Raw genomic sequence first — 20,484 nt, forward strand, 5'->3', positions numbered from 1 at the left:
ATGACTTAGCCTAAAGGTTCAAGTTCAAGCCTAAAAGTACTACACATCCTAGGAAACAACATGCAAAACAAATTAAAAAATGCTTAAAACTTCAAGAATTGCCTCTGAGATGCAGTCATTTCATTCAATTCAGGAAGTAAACAAAAAAAAGCACTACGGTAAAATAGGACCTATCGCAATGGTTCTCTGCCTCTATACATTGAAATTAACCCCCGACCCTGGTGTGAAGGTCAGAAAAGGGACTGTTCTATAACTGTCCCTGTATTCTCCTCCCTGAATGATGATGGCTCTCTTTCCACTCTCTCTCCCCTCCCTGTCCCTTTGTTCCTCAGCAATGGGTTATATACCAGGATTATATAATGCACCGCCTCCATATTGACTGCCAGTACAGTGTGTAGCTCACTAGCGAGCAGTGTAGAGCGCAACTAGCAAAAAAGCTTTCTTTATAAAAGGACAGTAGACTTCTGTAGCTAACTGAATTCCACACACATAATTCTTCGAACAGCAGCAGCAGTGTTCTAACTCAAGCCATGCCACCAGTAAAGCTTGAGGTATCAGGTAAGGTTATTCTCCTCTTTAATGGTTAATCCTATATATTGTTATTTGCTTTATCCATAACCTACAGCTACATATTACTTTTGTATCCAGGCTACAGCTGAATATGACCGTTTTTCCTTAAGCTACAGCTGTTGGCATATTAGTTGTTTCATAGTCTACATATTCCTGCATATTATAGCTGCATGTGATTGCTGTTTCCTAGGTTACATATTACTGCATATTATAGCTGCATGTGATTGCTGTTTCCTAGGTTACATATTACTGCATATTATAGCTGCATTTTACTGTTGTTTCCTAGGCTACATATTACTGCTTATTATATGTGCATTTTACTGTTGTTTCCTATGCTATATTACTGCATATTATAGCTGCATGTGACTGTTGTTTCCCTCTGTGTGGGTGTGTATCCTGTCCTTACTAAAAACAGTTGGCAAATACAAATGGTAGTCTGGAATAGCCTGTTTGACTGAAAGATAAGACATGTTGGTCATAGAGACTATAATAATGCTGGCTGTAAAGTATGTTTACTTTCTTGTTTGCAATGGGAGCATACAGTGCCTTCAGAAAGTATTTATTTTTTCACATTTTGTTGATTTACAGCCTGCATTTTAAATTGATTAAATTGGAATTGTGTGTCACTGGCCGACACACAATACCCCACAATGTCAAAGTGGAATTATGTTTTTCTATTTTTTTCTTTTTACAAATTCATTAATAACGAAAAGCTGAAATGTCTCGAGTCAATAAGTATTCAACCACTTTGTTTTGACAAGCCTTAATAACCTCAGGAGTAAAAAATATGATTAACAAGTCACATAAGTTGCATAGACTCATTCTGTGTGCAATAATTGTTTTTAACATGATTTCTGAATGACTGCCTCATCTCTATACCCCACACATACAATTATCTGTAAGTTCCCTCGGTCGAGCAGTGAATTTCAAACACAAATTCAACCACAAAGACCAGGGAGGTGTTGCAATGCCTCGCAAAGAAGGGTACCTAGTGGTAGAAGGGTATGAATAAAAAGGTATACCTTGAATATCCCTTTGTGCATGGTGAAGTTATTAATTACTCATTGGAATGGTGTATCAAAACACCCAGTCACTACAAAGATACAGGGATCCTTCCTAATTCAGTTGCTGGAAAGGAAGGAAACCACACAGGGATATCACTATGAGGCCAATGGTGACTTTAAAACAGTTAGAGTTTAATGGCTGTGATAGGAGAAAACTGAGAATGGATCAACAACATTGTAGTTACTCCACAATATTAACCTAATTGACAGAGTGAAAACAAGGAAGCCTGTACAAAATACAAATATTCCAGAACATGCATCCTGTTTGCAACAAGGCACTAAAATAATACTGCATAAAATGTGGCAAAGCAAATCAATTGTCCTAAATACAAAGTGTTTTGTTTGTGGCAAATTCAATACAACACATTACTGAGTTCCACTCTCCATATTTTCAAGCATAGTGGGTGCTGCATCATGTTATTGGTACGCTTGTAATCGTTAAGGACTGAAGAGTTTTTCAGGATGAAAAATATAAGGAATGGAGCTAAGCACAAGCAAAATCCTAGAGGAAAACCTGGTTCAGTCTGCTTTCCACCAGACACTGGGAGATGAATTCACCTTTCAGCAGGTCAATAACCTAAAACACAAGTCCAAATCTACACTGGAGTTGTTTACCAAGAAGACAGTGAATGTACCAGAGTGGCCAAGTCACTGTTTTGACCTCAATCTGCTTGAAAATGGCTGTCTAGCAATTATCAACAACCACCTTGAAAAATATAGTACAATGCAGGTTTGTAAATCTCTTAGAGATTTACCCAAAAAGACCCAGAATTGTAAATGCTGCCAAATGTGATTCTAACATGTATTGACTCAGGGATGTGAATACTTATGTAAATCAGAGATATCTGTATTTCGTTTTCAATAAACATTCATATCATTTCTAAAAACCTGTTTTCACTGTCATTATGGGGTATTATGTGTACATGTTATTTATTTATTGTTGTATCTATTTTGAATTCAGGCTGTAATGCAAAAGAAATATGGAATAAGTCAAGGGGTATGAATACCTTCTGAAGGATATGTTTTAAACACTGTCTTACGGTATGCCTTAATGCAGAAACATCTGTTGATAGAATAGAATATAGGGACGGGTACATTATAGAAATATTAGAATATCGGAATGGACATTGGTATTCGAAAACTTGTGAGAGAATTCATTTTTGTGCAAAAAAAGTGGTTCTGTGGGTGTCAACAAGTAGGCTGATACTTTATACCCTATTTCATAGCTTAGGCTGTAAAGTCCAATATGTATGTTCAATACATAAAATAGGCTGAATGCTTAATGTGGTTAATTTCGCACTGGTTTTTAGATTCCCAAAATAAGAGCTAAGACGCTAATATTTGTGTTAATCAAATCAAATCTTATTTGTTACATGCGCCGAATACAACAGTGAAATGCTTACCTACAAGCCCTTAACCATCAATGCAGTTTTAAGAAAATACCCCCCATAAAAGTAAGAGATAAAAATAGCAAATAATTAAAGAGCAGCAGTAAATAACAATAGCGGCGCTATAAACAGGGGGTACCGGAACAGAGTCAATGTGCGGGGGCACCGGTGTCGAGGTAATAGGTACATATAGGTAGAGTTATTAAAGTGACAATGCATAGATAATAACAAAGAGTAGCAGCAGCGTAGAAGAGGAAAACTTCAAATAGTCTGGGTAGCCATTTGATTAGCTGTTCATGAGTCTTATGGCTTGGGAGTAGAAGCTGTTTAGAAGCCTCTTGGACCTAGACTTGGCGTTCCGCTACCGCTTGCCATGCGGTAGCAGAGAAAACAGTCTATGACTAGGATGGCTGGAGTCTTTGACAACTTTTAAGGCATTCCTCTGACACCGCCTGGTATAGAGGTCCTGGATGGCAAGAAGCTTGGCCTCGGTGATGTACTGGGCGGTACGCACTACTCTCTGTAGTTCCTTTCCGGTCGGATGCCGAGCAGTTACCATACCAGGCAGTGTTGCAACCCGTCAGGATGCTCTCGATGGTGCAGCTGTAAAACCTTTTGAGGATCTGAGGACCCATGCCAAAACTGTTAAGTCTCCTGAGGGGGAATAGGTTTTATCGTGCACTCTTCACGACTGTCTTGGTGTGCTTGGACCATGTTAGTTTGTTGGTGATGTGGACGCCAAGGAACTTGAAGCTCTCAACCTGCTCCACTACAGCTCGTCGATGAGAATAGGGGCGTGCTTGGTCCTCCTTTTCCTGTAGTCCACAATCATCTCCTTTGTCTTGATCACGTTGAGGGAGAGGATGGTGTCCTTGCACTACACTGTCAGGTCTCTGACCTCCACCCTATAGGCTGTCTCATCGTTGTCGGTGATCAGGCCTACCACTGTTGTGTCATCAGCAAACTTAATAATGGTGTTGGAGTCGTGCCTGGCCGTGGAGTCATGCGTGAACAGGGAGTACAGGAGGTGACTGAGCATGCACCCCTGAGGGGCCCCGTGTTGAGGATCAGCGTGGCGGATGTATTGTTACCTATCCTTACCACCTGGTGGTCCCTCATCAGGAAGTCCAGGATCCAGTTGCAGAGGGAGGTGTTTAGTCCCAGGGTCCTTAGCTTAGTGATGAGCTTTGAGGGCACTATGGTGTTGAACGCTGAGCTGTAATAAATGAACAGCATTCTCACATAGGTGTTCCTTTTGTCCAGGTGTGAAAGAGCAGTGTGGAGTGCAATAGAGATTGTATCATCTGTGGATCTGTTGGCACAGTATGCAAATTGAAATGGGTCTAGGGTTTCTGGGATAATGGTGTTGATGTGAGCCACTACCAGCCTTTCAAAACATTTCATGGCTACAGATATGAGTGCTATGGGTCGGTAGTCATTTACGCAGGTTACCTTAGTGTTCTTGGGCTCAGGGACTATGGTGGTCTGCTTGAAACATGTTGGTATTACAGATTCAGACAGGGAGAGGTTGAAAATGTCAGTGAAGACACTTGCCAGTTGGTCAGCGCATGCTCGGAGTACACGTCCTTGTAATTCGTCTGGTCCTGCGGCATTGTGAATGTTGGCTGTGGAGAGCGTGATCACATAGTCATCCGGAACAGCTGATGCTCTCATGCGTGTTTCAGTGTTACTTGCCTCAAAGCGAGCATAGAAGTTATTTAGCTTGTCTGGTAGGCTCGTGTCACTGGGCAGCTCTCGGCTGTGCTTCCCTTTGTAGTCTGTAATAGTTTGCAAGCCCTGTCACATCCGACGAGCGTTGGAGCCAGTGTAGTACGATTTGATCTTAGTCTTGTATTGATGCTTTGCCTGTTTGATGGTTCGTCGGAGGGCATGGTAGGATATCTTATGAGCTTCCGAGTTAGAGTCCCGAATCCTTGAAAGCAGCAGCTCTAGCCTTTAGCTCAGTGTGAATGTTGCCTGTAATCCATGGCCTCTGGTTGGGATATGTACGTACAGTCACTGTGGGGACAACTTCCTCAATGCATTTTTTGATAAAGCCAGTGACTGATGTGGTGTACTCCTCAATGCCATTGGAAGAATCCCGGAACATTTTCCAGTCTGTGCTAGCAAAACAGTCCTGTAGTTTTACATCTGCTTCATCTGACCACTTTTTTTTATAGACAGAGTCACTGGTGTTCCAGCTTTAATTTTTGCTTGTAAGCAGGAATCAGGAGGATAGAATTATGGTCAGATTTGCCAAATGGAAGGCGAGGGAGAGCTTTATATGTGTCTCTGTGTGTCACGTCCTGACCAGTAAAAGGGGTTGTTTGTTACTGTAGTTTGGTCAGGGCGTGGCAGGGGGTGTTTGTTTTGTGTGTTTCGGGGTTTTTGGTTTATGTTTTCTATTTCTATGTGGGTTTTCTAGTTTTTCTATTTCTATGTTAGTTTTGTGGACGACCTCCAATTAGAAGCAGCTGGTTGTCGTTGCTTGTAATTGTAGGCCATATTTAAGTGGGTTTATTTTCTCTTGTGTTGGTGGGTGGTTCTGTCATAAGTTTCGTCTACTGAGGAGGAAGAAATATCGGACCAATACGCAGCGTGATAAGTGTCCATACTTATACTTTTATTAAAACGTGAACACTGAAACAAAACAAGAAGACAAAAAACAGTCCTGTAAGGTACATAGACTATGCATGGAACAACCACCCACAAACACACTGTGTGATGGGCACTTATTCAAATGGAACATAGGTCTCTAAAATAAACAGATGCTCATTTAAGTTCTGTGTCCATACCTGTTAAGACATCATAGAACCACATCAGTTAAATTAGTGAAAGAATTTCAACATGTTTTTAATTCTTTGTGAATTGCAGTATGCCATTTATTTATTAAAAAAACTTGTTTAAAAACTCAAAAGGATTGTACTCTTTTTATTTTTGTATTTATTTTTTGTAACTCTTTTTTTTATTTTATTTTTTTTTTTTGCCTCAAATGACATACCCAAATCTAACTGCCTGTAGCTCCGGATCTGAAGCAAGGATATGCATATTCTTGATACCATTCGAAACGAAACTCTTTGAAGTTTGTGGAAATGTGAAATTTATGTTGGAGAATATAACACATTAGATCTGGTAAAAGATAATACAAACAAAAAAACATGGGTTCAAAGCTGTTTGCAAAGCTCTCATCAAGACAAAGGGTGGCTACTTTGAAGAATGTAAAATAGATTTTGATTTGTTTAACACTTTTGTTTACTATATGATTCCATATGTGTTATTTCATAGTTTTGATGTCTTCACTATTATTCTACAATGTAGAAAATAGTAAAAAATAAAGAAAAACCCTTGAATGAGTAGGCGTGTCCAAACTTTTGACTGGTATTGTATATCAGGTTTATAACCAGTCTGTAGAGATATTTGATGCAGTTTAGCAATGTTAAAATTTTAACATTTATCTAAAAGTGAAGCTAGGTAATGGCTGCAAGGGTCAGTTGTAACAACTTGTGAGAAAATGTTACAACTAACCCAGAGTAAAACTGGATGTTTTTGGTACGTTTTCTTTTACTTTCAGCATGCCTAGATCCAGTGATGTGAAGTACTTGTCACATTCGTCTGAAGAATGGGACCAAGGCGCAGCGTGTGTATCGTTCCACATTTTATTATAACTGTGAAACTATGCAAGACATACAAATAAACTGCTAAACAAAATAACAAACCGTGACGAAGAGGTGAAACATACACTATCTCAAAACAATCTCCCACAAAACCTAGTAGGAAAAACAACAACTTAAATACACTGCTCAAAAAAATAAAGGGAACACTAAAATAACGCATCCTAGATCTGAATGAATGAAATAATCTTATTAAATACTTTTTCTTTACATAGTTCTATGTGCTGACAACAAAATCACACAAAAATAATCAATGGAAATCCAATTTTGGAGTCACACTCAAAATTAAAGTGGAAAACCACACTACAGGCTGATCCAACTTTGATGTAATGTCCTTAAAACAAGTCAAAATGAGGCTCAGTAGTGTGTGTGGCCTCCACGTGCCTGTATGACCTCCCTACAACGCCTGGGCATGCTCCTGATGAGGTGGCGGATGGTCTCCTGAGGGATCTCCTCCCAGACCTGGACTAAAGCATCCGCCAACTCCTGGACAGTCTGTGGTGCAACGTGGCGTTGGTGGATGGAGCGAGACATGATGTACCAGATGTGCTCAATTGGATTAAGGTCTGGGGAACAGACGGCCAGTCCATAGCATCAATGCCTTCCTCTTGCAGGAACTGCTGACACACTCCAGCCACATGAGGTCTAGCATTGTCTTGCATTAGGAGGAACCCAGGGCCAACCGCACCAGCATATGGTCTCACAAGGGGTCTGAGGATCTCATCTCGGTACCTAATGGCAGTCAGGCTACTTCTGGCGAGCACATGGAGGGCTGTGCGGCCCCCCAAAGAAATGCCACCCCACACCATGACTGACCCACCGCCAAACCGGTCATGCTGGAGGATGTTGCAGGCAGCAGAACGTTCTCCACGACGTCTCCAGACTCTGTCACGTCTGTCACATGTGCTCAGTGTGAACCTGCTTTCATCTGTGAAGAGCACAGGGCGCCAGTGGCGAATTTGCCAATCTTGGTGTTCTCTGGCAAATGCCAAACGTCCTGCACGGTGTTGGGCTGTAAGCACAACCCCACCTGTGGACGTCGGGCCCCCATACCACCCTCATGGAGTCTGTTTCTGACCGTTTGAGCAGACACATGCACATGTGAGGCCTGCTGGAGGTCATTTTGCAGGGCTCTGGCAGTGCTCCTCCTGCTCCTCCTTGCACAAAGGCGGAGGTAGCGGTCCTGCTGATGGGTTGTTGCCCTCCTACGGCCTCCTCCACGTCTCCTGATGTACTGGCCTGTCTCCTGGTAGCGCCTCCATGCTCTGGACACTACGCTGACAGACACAGCAAACCTTCTTGCCACAGCTCGCATTTATGTGCCATCCTGGATGAGCTGCACTACCTGAGCCACTTGTGTGGGTTGTAGACTCCGTCTCATGCTACCACTAGAGTGAAAGCACCGCCAGCATTCAAAAGTGACCAAAACATCAGCCAGGAAGCATAGGAACTGAGAAGTGGTCTGTGGTCACCACCTGCAGAACCACTCCTTTATTGGGGGTGTCTTGCTAATTGCCTATAATTTCCACCTGTTGTCTATTCCATTTGCACAACAGCATGTGAAATGTATTGTCAATCAGTATTGCTTCCTAAGTGGACAGTTTGATTTCACAGAAGTGTGATTGACTTGGAGTTACATTGTGTTGTTTAAGTGTTCCTTTTATTTTTTTGAGCAGTGTATGATCCCCAATTAGAGACAATGATGACCAGCTTCCTCTAATTGGAGATCATCGCATAAAAACTACAGAAATACAGAAACTAGAACCCCACATAGAAATACATAAACTAGACAAAATCCCCTGTCACGCCCTGACCTACTCTACCATAGACAATAAAAGCTTTCTATGGTCAGGACGTGACAGTACTTAAGTAAAAATACGTGAAAGTACTACTTAAGTAGATTTTTTTTGGGGTACTTGACTTGACTTTACTATTTATATTTTGTAGGCTACCATAGTGGAAACAGGGTCTTCATGGATGAGCAGAAGTTGTCAGTATCTCTTTAGGGCATCTGATTTATCAACTGTGCCCACTGTTATGCATCCCACCTCTCCAGCTGCCTCCCAGGCCATCTCTCCAGCTGCCTCCCAGGCCACCTCTCCAGCTGCCTCCCAGGCCACCGCTCCAGCTGCCTCCCAGGCCACCGCTCCAGCTGCCTCCCAGGCCACCGCTCCAGCTGCCTCCCAGGCCACCGCTCCAGCTGCCTCCCAGGCCACCGCTCCAGCTGCCTCCCAGGCCACCGCTCCAGCTGCCTCCCAGGCCACCGCTCCAGCTGCCTCCCAGGCCACACCTCCAGCTGCATTCCAGGCCACCTGTCCAGTCGCTTCACATGTATCAGGCTGTGGCTGGGAAACACCTCATTACTCTTCTGATTTCAACAAAGTTGAAATTACAGCAAGGGGTAGGAAGAGGAGAAAATGGATGCACCCGTCAAGGATGCACTGGAAGAAGAGAATAAAAAGTCAAGCACTCAGAAGGCAAAAATGTACATTGCCCTGCCTAAAAAACAGCTGGATAGAACCAAGCCAAGACAAACCACTCTGAACAACAACAACTGTCCTGCCTAAGAAAAAAGCCAAAACAAAGTACATTGAATCTGAAGATTCAGATTACTCCAACGAGGAAAACTTTTAACTATTCCAAGTCCAAGGAGGTCTGGGTGTAGTGCTGCAAATGCAAGTTATGGGCCCACACACACAGGCACACGCATCATAAAGGTTCAGGTGTTAAGCTTAGTTGTTGTTTGTTTGAGAAATACCATTTAGTGGAGGGGAAATTAATAAACAATGTATTATTTATTATTTCTGTAAAACAAAATGTTAAACAAGGCAATGTTGCTCTCATGGTCTCAAAGGCGTTCAATAATTAGTTGCATGTCATGATTTATGCACTTTTTCAATCTGTTACAATTCACCCCAAATACTGTTACAATTAATCCAGAACGTGGAGTAAATTTTAACACTTCAAATTATATTGGTGAGTGTAGCTTGTGCTTCTAGTTCCATCAGTGCAGTAATATCTAACAAGTAATCTAACAATTCCCCAACATCTACCTATTACACACAAATCTAAAAGGGGTGAATGAGAATATGTACATATAAATATATGGATGAGTGTTGGCCGAGCAGCATAGGCAAGGTGCAATAGATGGTATAGAATACAGTATAAACATATGATATTAGTAATGTAAGCTATGTAAACATTATTAAAGTGGCATTATATAAAGTGGGCGGCATTGTTTAAAGTGACTAGTGATCCATTTATTAAAGTGGCCAGTGATTGGGTCTCTATGTAAGCAGCAGCCTCTCTGTTAGTTAGTGATTGCTGTTTAGCAGTCTGATGGAATTGAGATAGAAGCTGTTTTTCAGTCTCTCGGTCCCAGCTTTGATGCACCTGTACTGACCTCGCCTTCTGGATGGTAGCGTTGTGAACAGGCAGTGGCTCGGGTGGTTGTTGTTCTTGATGAGCTTTTTGGTCTTCCTGTGACATAGGGTGCAATAGTTGTCATGTAGGGCAGGTAGTTTACCCCCGGTGATGCGTTGTGCAGACCGCACCATCCGCCTTGCGGTTGAGGGCGGTGCAGTTGCTGTACCAGGCTGTGATACAGCCCGACAGGATCATCTCGATTGTGCATCTGTAAAAGTTAGTCAGGGTTTTGGGAGACAAGCAACATTTCTTCAGCCTCCTGAGGTTGAAGTGGCACTGTTGTGCCTTCTTCACCACACTGTTTGTGTGGGTGGACCCTTTCAGTTTGTCTGTGATGTGTACTCCGAGGAACTTAACTTTCCACCTTCTTCGATATGGATAGGGAGGTGCACCCTCTGCTGTTTCCTGAAGTCCACGATCATCTCCTTTGTTTTGTTGACGTTGAGTGAGAGGTTGTTTTCCTGACACCACACTCCGAGTGCCCTTACCTCCTCCCTGTAGGCTGTCTCGTCATTGTTGTTAACCTCTTGGGGCTATGTGGGACGCTAGCGTGCCACCCGTGGTGCACCCTATCAACAGCAGGTGCATTTCAAGAGCGGCAAATTTGAAACCAAATAAATGTCAAAATTCAAATTTTTCAAACATACAACTATCTTACACCCTTTGAAAGATAAACATCTCCTTAATCTAACCACGTTGTCCGATTTCAAAAAGGTTTTACGGCGAAAGCATAAAGTTAGATTATGTTAGGAGAGTACATTGACAATAGCTGTGTGTAATGTTTTGTCAATTCAAAGACAGGCGTCACCAAAACCATAAAACCAGCTAAAATGATGCACTAACCTTTTACAATCTCCATCAGATGACACTCCTAGGACATTATGTTAGACAATAAATGCATTTTTAGTTCTATCAAGTTCATATTTATATCCAAAAACAGCGGTTTACTATGGCGTTGATGTTCAGGAAATTGTTTCCCTCCAATAACCGGCAGTCAAGTCAGCACCACAAATTAAATAATTTAAATTAGAAAACATTGGTAAAATATTATATTGTCATTTAAAGAATTATAGATTTACATCTCTTGAACGCAATCAACTTGCCAGATTTAAAAATAACCTTACTGGGAAATCACACTTTGCAATAATCTGAGCACTGCGCCCAGAAAAATACGCTTTGCTATACAGACAAATGGCCATGTTGGAGAGATCTAAAATCGAAAATACTATGTAAATAATCCATTACCTTTGATTCTCTTCATCAGATGTCACTTCCAGGAATCCCAGGTCCATAACGAATGTAGTTTTGTTCAAAAAAGCTCATCATTTATGTCCAAAAAGCTCCGTGTTCTTAGAACATGATCTAAGCCAGCCGGACTTCTCGTCATGAACGAGGGGAAAAAATATATTTACGTTCGTTCAAACATGTCAAACGTTGTATAGCATAAATCATTAGGGCCTTTTTTAACCAGAACATGAATAATATTCAAGGTGGACGAATGCATTCTCTTTTATAACGTATTGGAACGAGGGTACCCAACATGAACTCGCGCGCCAGAGTCTAATCGGCCATCACCGTTCCAAAGCTCTTGTTCGGTCAGATCTCAGTAAAAGACTCAAAACACTTTGTAAAGGCTGGTGACATCTAGTGGAAGCAATAGGAAGTGCCAAAACATTAATCAACCCCTGTGTGTTTCAATGGCATAGGCTTAAAGGTAATTCAACACATCAGGTATCCACTTCCTGTCAGAAAATGTCTCAGGGTTTTGCCTGCCAAATGAGTTCTGTTATACTCACAGACACCATTCAAACAGTTTTAGAAACTTTAGGGTGTTTCCTATCCATATATAATAAGTATATGCCTATTCTAGTTACTGGGTAGGATTAGAAACCAGATTAAATCGGGTACGTTTTTTTATCCAGCCGTGAAAATACTGCCCCCTAGCCCCAACAGGTTAATCAAGCCAACTACTGTTGTGTCTTCTGTAAACTTGACGTTGGAGGCGTGCATGGCCACGCTGTTGTGGGGGAACAGGGAGTACAGGAGGGGCTGAGCACATACCCTTGTGGGGCCCCAGTGTTGAGGGTCAACGAATTGGAGACGTTGTTTCCTACCTTCACCACCTGGGGGTCGGCCCGTCAGAAAGTCCAGGCCCAATTGAAAAGAGTGGGGTTGAGACCCAGGGCCTCCTGCTTGATGATGAGATTGGATGGAAATGTGGTGTTGAATGCTGAGCTATAGTCAATGAACAGCATTCTTACATAGGTATTCCTCTTGTCCAGATGGGATAGGGCAGTGTGATGGCTATTGCATTGTCTGTGGACTTGCTGGGGTGGTATGCAAACTAAAGTGTGTCTAGGATGGCCGGTAAGGTAGAGGTGATATGATCCTTGACTAGTCTCTGAAAAGCACTTCATGATGACAGAAGTGAGTGCTACGGGGTGGTAGTCATTTAGATCAGTTATCTTTGCCTTGTTGGCCATCTTGAAGCATGTGGGGACAGCATACTGGGATAGGCAGCAATTGAATATGTCCTGTAAACACACCAGCCAGCGGGTCTGCACATGCTCTGAGGACATGGCTAGGGATGTCGTCTGGGCCAGCAGCCTTGCGAGGGTTAACACATTTAAATGTTTTACTCACGTCGCACATGGAGAAGGAGAGGGGGGTGGTGCAGTCCTTTTTAGAGGGCCGCGACGGTTGCACTGTATGATCCTGTGGTGGCTAATTTCTCTATTACCAAATGAGGAGAGTTACAAACACAACAGTCTGAGTTAAACTGCATCTTTAATAATTAAGATACTTTTGCAAAAGCACTTTGACCTTCAATAATGCACTATCTCGAATGAACCATTGAAAAAGGTGATTACACAATGGCTACTGAGACATTTTATAGCAACGATCCACCCCTTCAGCGTACATGACGAACAACAGATCCCAGGAACAGTTCACAAAGGTTAAGTTTAGTATGAAAGACATCTATAAAACATAGCAGACAGCAATTGCTATATCAACAGTGTTCATTGTATAGACCGGTGTCTGGTCTCCCTAGAACCGTCCCTCCCTGGTACGGTATAGTACAAAAACACTATCTCATCCAATGGCAAATATCAATTGTCAACTCTAGATACTCCCATCTCAAGTAAACCCCCTCTTGACTCCACTCCTGGACAAGCTCACTGAGGGGAGTGACTTGCGCACAGACATTGTGGAGACAAATAATTGGTTCCCCATTAATCACGCCATCCCTTCACATGGTTTAAGAATAGGTAAAGACACATTCACATATGAAGACAATGTTTCATTCTGTCCTCCTCCCTGTCTGATATTCTGCATAGCAAGAGACATGAAAAAACCAGTCTGACCCCCCAGCTGAGGGAAACGTGCAACTGAAAGACACCAGTCCAAAGAGTCCAAAGGACACTTTCTAATGACTAGTATCTCACATAAGCATATTATACAAATAAAACATCTTAATTATCTATGTTACCCAACTAATTCTGATTCATCCGCTACAATCCTCAAAGCAAATCAAGGCAAAGAAGGTGTTAAGTTTGTCTGGAAGCATGACGTCGGTGTCCGTGATGTGGCTGGTGTTCTGTCTCCTAGAGTTGAACGTACTTTGGTGCGAAAAGTGCAAATCAATCCCAGAACAACAGCAAAGGAACTTGTGAAGATGCTGGAGGAAAAAGGTACAAAACTATCTATAAAGCGAGTCCTATATCGACATAGCCTGAAAGGCCGCTCAGCAAGGAAGAAGCCACTGCTCCAAAACCGCCATAAAAAAGCCAGACTACTGTTGGCAACTGCACATGGGGACAAAGATCATACTTTTTGGAGAAATATCCTCTGGTCTGATTAAACAAAAATAGAACTGTTTGGCCATAATGACCCTCGTTATGTTTGGAGGAAAAAGGGGGAGGCTTGCAAGCCAAAAAAGCACCCCCACAAGCAGTATCATGTTGTGGGGCTGCTTTGCTGCGGGAGGGCCTGGTACACTTCACAAAATAGATTGTGTGATATATTGAAGCAACATGTCAAGACGTCAGTCAGGAAGTTAAAGGTTGGTCGCAAATTGGTCTTCCAAATGGACAATGACCCCAAGCATACTTCCAAAGTTTGGGCAAAATGGCTTAAAGACAACACAGTCAAGGTATTGGAGTGGCCATCACAAAGCCCTGACCTCAATCCCATAGAACATTTGTGGGCAGAACTGTAAAAATGTGTGGGAGCAAGGAGGCTTGCAAACCTGACTCAGTTACACTAGCTCTGTCAGGAGGAATGGGCCAAAATTTACCAAATGTATTGTGGGAAGCTTCTGGAAGGATACCCAAAATGTTTGACTCAAGGCAATGCTACCAAATACTAATTGAGTATATGTAGACTTCAGATCCACTGGGAATGTGATGAAAGAAATAAAAGCTAAAATAAATCATTCTCTCTTCTATTTTTCTGACATTTCACATTCTTAAAATAAAGTGGTGATCCTAACTGAGCTAAGACAGGGAATTTTTAGTAGGATTCAATGTGAAAAACGGAGATTAAATGTATTTGGCAAAGGTGTATGTAAACTTCCGACTTGAACTGTATGTACTGACGAGAGCCTACATCAATGTTCCCTCTAAGCTGTGCTGTGCTGAGTGCGGGCACCCAGTTGTCAGAGACGGCCACACAGCTCCCTGGGACTGCCATGCAGTACACAGAAGAAAAATCAGCCCACTAAGAAGCACGAAATTGAACTTCACTCAGCATTCTAGAGCTTTCCCTTTTAGTTAACACTATTAATGTTTCCCTTTACTATGGCAATTGTGATCAAATCAACACAATTTTAGCCACTTTTAACCCCTGTGCGGCCTCCAGCGAAAAATCATATCGCCATTAGCTAAACAAAATGTAATAATAAAAAAATAAAAAAAAATTCTAATGATATCGTTTTATAGATACACCTCTCCTGAATCGAACCACGTTGTCCGATTTCAAAAAGGCTTTACAGCAAAAGCAAAACATTAGATTATGTTAGAGGAGTATATCGTAAAAGTAGCCACATAGCCATTTTCCGACCAACCACATGCATCACAAATAACCAAAAAACAGCTAAATGCAGCACTAACCTTTGACAATCTTCATCAGATGACACACCTAGGACATCATGTTACACAATACATGCATTATTTTGTTCGATAAAGTTCATATTTATATATAAAAACAGCATTTTACATCAGTGCGTAACGTTGACTAACTATTTTCCCTCAAATGCATCCGATGAAACAGAGCTACAATTTACTAAATTACTATTCTAAAACATTTTTAAAATGTAATATTGTCATTCTAAGATTTATAGATGAATATCTCTTGAAAGCACCTGTAATACCAGATTTAAAATTAACTTTACTGGGTAATCATACTTTGCGATGAAAGGGGATGCGATACTCTGAAAAATAGGCTAACGTTACATGTCAGCGCCATCTTGGAACAATCGCATATCACATCTAGTCTTGTATACTATTGTCAATAATCCCTTACATTTGTTTGTCTTCATCAGAAAGCACTTCCAGGAATCCCAGGTCCACAACAAATGTATTTTCGTTCGAAAAAGTTCATCCATTATATTCCATTAGCTTGTTCTGGTTAGCGCGTCTGAAGGCTGATCCAAATCCTCCGTCGGGCGCGGGACAGCCATTTCGACAAAAAGCATTTTTTTCCCATTTAGGTTCGTTCAAACATGTCAAACGTTGTATAACATAAATCTTCAGGGCCTGTTTCAACAAGAGAGCAAATCAGATTCGAGGGGGACGATTGCATTGTGTTTCAAAACGTTTCGAAAGAGGAGGGTAACCAGGGGCGCCGGCGTCATAATGGTGATGGCCCTCTCCGTGTGACCACGTTCCACAGCGTCTCATTCATTCAATTTTAACAGTAGAAGGCTCAAACCAATTTGTGAAGACTGGGGACATCTAGTGGAAGCAATAGGAAGTGCTCAATGAACCATAGCTCACGGTGTGATTAATAGGCAACGTGATGAAGTTGAGTTCGCAATTCAGAATTCCACTTCCTGTTTCCATCTGTCTCGGGGTTTTGACTGCCATATGAGTTCTGTTATACTCACAGACACCATTCAAACAGTTTTAGAAACTTTAGGGTGTTTTCTATCCACAAGTATTAATTATATGCATATCCTAGCTTCTGAGTTTGAGTAGGAGGCAGTTTAAAATGGGCACAAATTTTTTTCCAAAATCGCTTTAGCGCCCCCTATCCTAGGGGAACGCCAAGAGGTTAATGGAACATACCGAAACAAAACAAACTATGCAAGAGATTTTTCTGTAGACAGAACGCATCGCAGTAGAATTCTATTGCGCATGAATCAGCCCATACTCTACAGACCTGTGAGGCGTAACCAGTCAGAGCTGCAGTATTTTATTTTATATTTTAATTAACCTTTATTTAACTAGGCAAGTCAGTTAAGAACAAATTTTTATTTACAATGATGGCCTACCCAGGCCAAACCCGAACGAAGCTGGGCCAGTTGTGCGCCGCCCTATGGGACTCCCAATCATGGCTGATTGTGATACAGCCTGGAATCAAATCAGGGTCTGTAGTGACACCTCTAGCACTGAGATGAAGTGCCGTAGATCGCTGCGGCACATTTGTTTGATTCTCTTCAATAATGGTATGGGAATAACAACTCTTTTTTTTTTTTTTTTCTTGCAACATACACATTTTTTTCAGTCACCTCAATTAGGTATGAAGGTAAGACCCAGATGCAGACCACGTTGAATAAACATTTGTTTAATATTCCAACGGGGGCAGGCAATAGAACGGCAGGGGTCCGTAAACCAGAGGTGGGGCAACAGTACCAGGCGGCAGGCAGGCTCAGGTAGAGGTCGGTAATCCAGAGGGGGGTAAAGGTACAGGTCGGCAGGGTCAGGCAGAGTGGTCAGGCAGGCGGGCTAGGAGTTAGGACAGGCAACGGTCAAAACCAGCAGGGCGAGAAAAGAGACTGGAAAAAGAAGGAGCTGAGACACAAAATGCTGGTTAACTTGAACAAACAAGACGAACTGGCAACAGACAAACAGAGAACACAGGTATAAATACACAGGGGATAATGGGGAAGAAAGCCGACACCTGGAGGGGGGTGGAGACAATCACAAAGACAGCTGAAACAGGTCAGGGTGTAACAACCTCCTTGTTGGTAGGAAAAGTGGATGAACAGGTTAATGTCAAGCCCTGCATGTTTTTTTCCCCCCAAAGTCTAATGGAATGTAGGCCTACATTTAACTTCACACATTGGCTGCTACTGTAGGCTGAATGATATAACAGCTATTTCCATGTTATTAAAATGTTATGCATTTTCTCCATCGTTTTCGATGGTATACCATGTTAGGTCTACATTATTTTACATTTACATTTTAGTCATTTAGCAGACGCTCTTATCGAGAGCGACTTACAATAGTGAATGCATACATTTCATTTCACGCATTTAAAAAAATAATAATAAATTGTACTGGCCCCCCGTGGGAATCGAACCCACAACCCTGGCATGGCACACACCGTGCTCTACCAACTGAGCCACAGGGAAGACGGTTATGATCAAATAGCCATAGTAGCTTACTTGGCCACTGTTAAAACTAACTTGCAATCTACTGCAAAGTTAGCCTGCAGAGTTCCGTATTACTATCCAAGTCTGTACCCAAACAATTCGAGCTTCTACTTCTAAAAATTCACCTTTCCAGAAACAAGTCTCTCACTGCTGCCGCTCGCTATAGACCTCCCTCTGCCCCCAGCTGTGCCCTCGATACCATATGTGAATTGATTGCGCCCCATCTATCTTCTGAGCTCGTGCTACTAGGTGACCTAAACTGGGACATGCTTAACACCCCGGCCATCCTACAATCTAAGCTTGATGCCCTCAATCTCACACAAATTATCAATGAACCTACCAGGTACAACCCCAAATCTGTAAACATGGGCACCCTCATAGATGTCATCCTAACTAACTCGCCCTCCAAATACACCTCTGCTGTTTTCAATCAAGATCTCAGTGATCACTAACCTCATTGCCTGCATCCGTAATAGGTCTGGGACTAAACGACCACCCCTCATCACTGTCAAACGCTCCCTAAAACACTTCTGCGAGCAGGCCTTTCTAATCGACCTGGCCGGGCTATCCTGGAATGACATTGACCTCATCCCGTCAGTAGATGATGCCTGGCTATTCTTTAAAAGTGCCTTCCTCACCATCTTAAATAAGCATGCCCACTCCAAAAATGTAGAACTAGGAATAGATATAGTCCTTGGTTCACTCCAGACCTGGCTGCCCGTGACCAGCACAAAAACATCCTGTGGCGTTCTGCATTAGCATCGAATAGCCCCCATGATATGCAACTTTTCAGGGAAGTTAGGAGCAAATATACACAGGCAGTTAGGAAAGCTAAGGCTAGCTTTTTCAAACAGAAATTTGCATCCTGTAGTGCTAACTCTGGGACACTGTAAAGTCCATGGAGAATAAGAGCACCTCCTCCCAGCTGTCCACTGCACTGAGGCTAGGAAACACTGTTACCACCAATAAATCCACTATAATTGAGAATTTCAATAAGCATTTCTCTATGGCTGGCCATGCTTTCCACATGGCTACCCCTACCCCGGTCAACTGCCCGGCACCCTCCACAGCAACCCGCCAAAGCCCCCACCATTTCTCCTTCACCCAAATCTAGATAGCTGATGTTATGAAAGAGCTGCAAAATCTGGACCCATACAAATCAGCCGGGCTAGACAATCTGGACCCTCTCTTTCTAAAATGATCTGCCGAAATTGTTGCAACCCCTATTACTAGCCTGTTCAACCTCTCTTTCGTATCGTCTGAGATTCCTAAAGATTGGAAAGCTGCCGCGGTCATCCCCCTCTTCAAAGGGGGGTGACACTCATGACCCAAACTGCTACAGACCTATATCTATCCTACCCTGTCTTTCTAAGGTCTTCGAAAGCCAAGTTAACAAACAGATTACCGACCATTTCGAATCCCACCATACCTTCTCCGCTATGCAATCTGGTTTCAGAGCTGGTCATGGGTGCACCTCAGCCACGCTCAAGGTCCTAAATGACATCATAACCTCCATCGATAAGAGACATTAATGTGCAGCCGTATTCATCGACCTGGCCAAGGCTTTCGACTCTGTCAATCACCACACTCTTATTGGCAGACTCGACAGCCTTGGTTTCTCAAATGATTGCCTCGCCTGGTTTACCAACTACTTCTCTGATAGAGTTCTGTGTGTCAAATCGGAGGGCCTGTTGTTTGGACCTCTGGCAGTCTCTATGGGTGTGCCACAGGGTTCAATTCTCGGGCCAACTCTCTTCTCTGTATACATCAATGATGTTGCTCTTGCTGCTGGTGATTCTCTGATCCACCTCTACGCAGACGACACCATTCTGTATACTTCTGGCCCCTCTTTGGACACTGTGTTAACTAACCTCCAGACGAGCTTCAATGCCATACAACACTCCTTCTTTGGCCTCAAACTGCTCTTAAACGCAAGTAAAACTAAATGCATGCTATTCAATCGATCACTGCCCGCACCTGCTCGCCCGTCCAGCATCACTACTCTGGACAGCTCTGACTTAGAATACGTGGACAACTACAAATACCTGGGTGTCTGTTTATACTGTAAACTCTCCTTCCAGACTCACATTAAGCATCTCCAATCCAAAATTAAATCTAGAATCGGATTCCTATATCACAACAAAGCATCCTTCACTCATGCTGCCAAACATACCCTCGTAAAACTGACCATCCTACCGATCCTCGACTTCGGTGATGTCATCTATAAAATAGCCTCCAACACTCTACTCAACAAACTGGATGCAGTCTATCACAGTGCCATCCGTTTTGTCACCAAAGCCCCATTCACTACCCACCATTGCGACCTGTACACTCTCGTTGGTTGGCCTTCGCTTCATACTCATCGCCAAACCCACTGGCTACAGGTTATCTACAAGTCTCTGCTAGGTAAAGCCCTGCCTTATCTCAGCTCACTGGTCACCATAGGAGCACCCACTCATAGCACGCGCTTTGGTCACCCCCAAAGCCAATTCCTCTTTTGGTCGTCTTTCCTTCCAGTTCTCTGCTGCTAATGACTGGAACGAACTGCAACAATCTCTGAAGCTGGAGACTCATATGTCCCTCACTAGCTTTAAGCACCAGCTGTCAGAGCAGCTCACAGATCACTGTACCTGTACATAGCCCATCTGTAAACAGCCCATCTATCTACCTACCTCATCCCCATACTGTATTTATTTATTTATCTTGCTCCTTTTGCACCCCAGTATCTGTACTTGCACTTTCATCTTCTGCACATCTACCATTCCAGT

At 42.7% G+C, this 20,484-nt stretch overlaps 1 protein-coding gene across 5 annotated transcripts in view; it reads left to right on the top strand.

Annotated features, from left to right (window-relative positions):
* The first annotated feature begins 343 nt into the window (after positions 1-343).
* The window catches only part of bco2a (beta-carotene oxygenase 2a), a 124,490-nt gene continuing 104,349 nt past the window's right edge, over positions 344-20,484 (top strand). Inside the window, exon 1 of one of the 5 annotated variants that reach the window (XM_014195695.3) lies at positions 344-558. In XM_014195695.3, the coding sequence (XP_014051170.1) occupies positions 531-558 (28 nt within the window). In that variant the 5' untranslated portion in view covers positions 344-530. 5 annotated transcript variants of the gene reach the window in all.

The sequence above is a fragment of the Salmo salar genome, chromosome 04, assembly GCF_965601325.2.
Source record: "Salmo salar chromosome 04, fSalSal1, whole genome shotgun sequence".
In the NCBI taxonomy this organism is placed as follows: domain Eukaryota; kingdom Metazoa; phylum Chordata; class Actinopteri; order Salmoniformes; family Salmonidae; genus Salmo; species Salmo salar.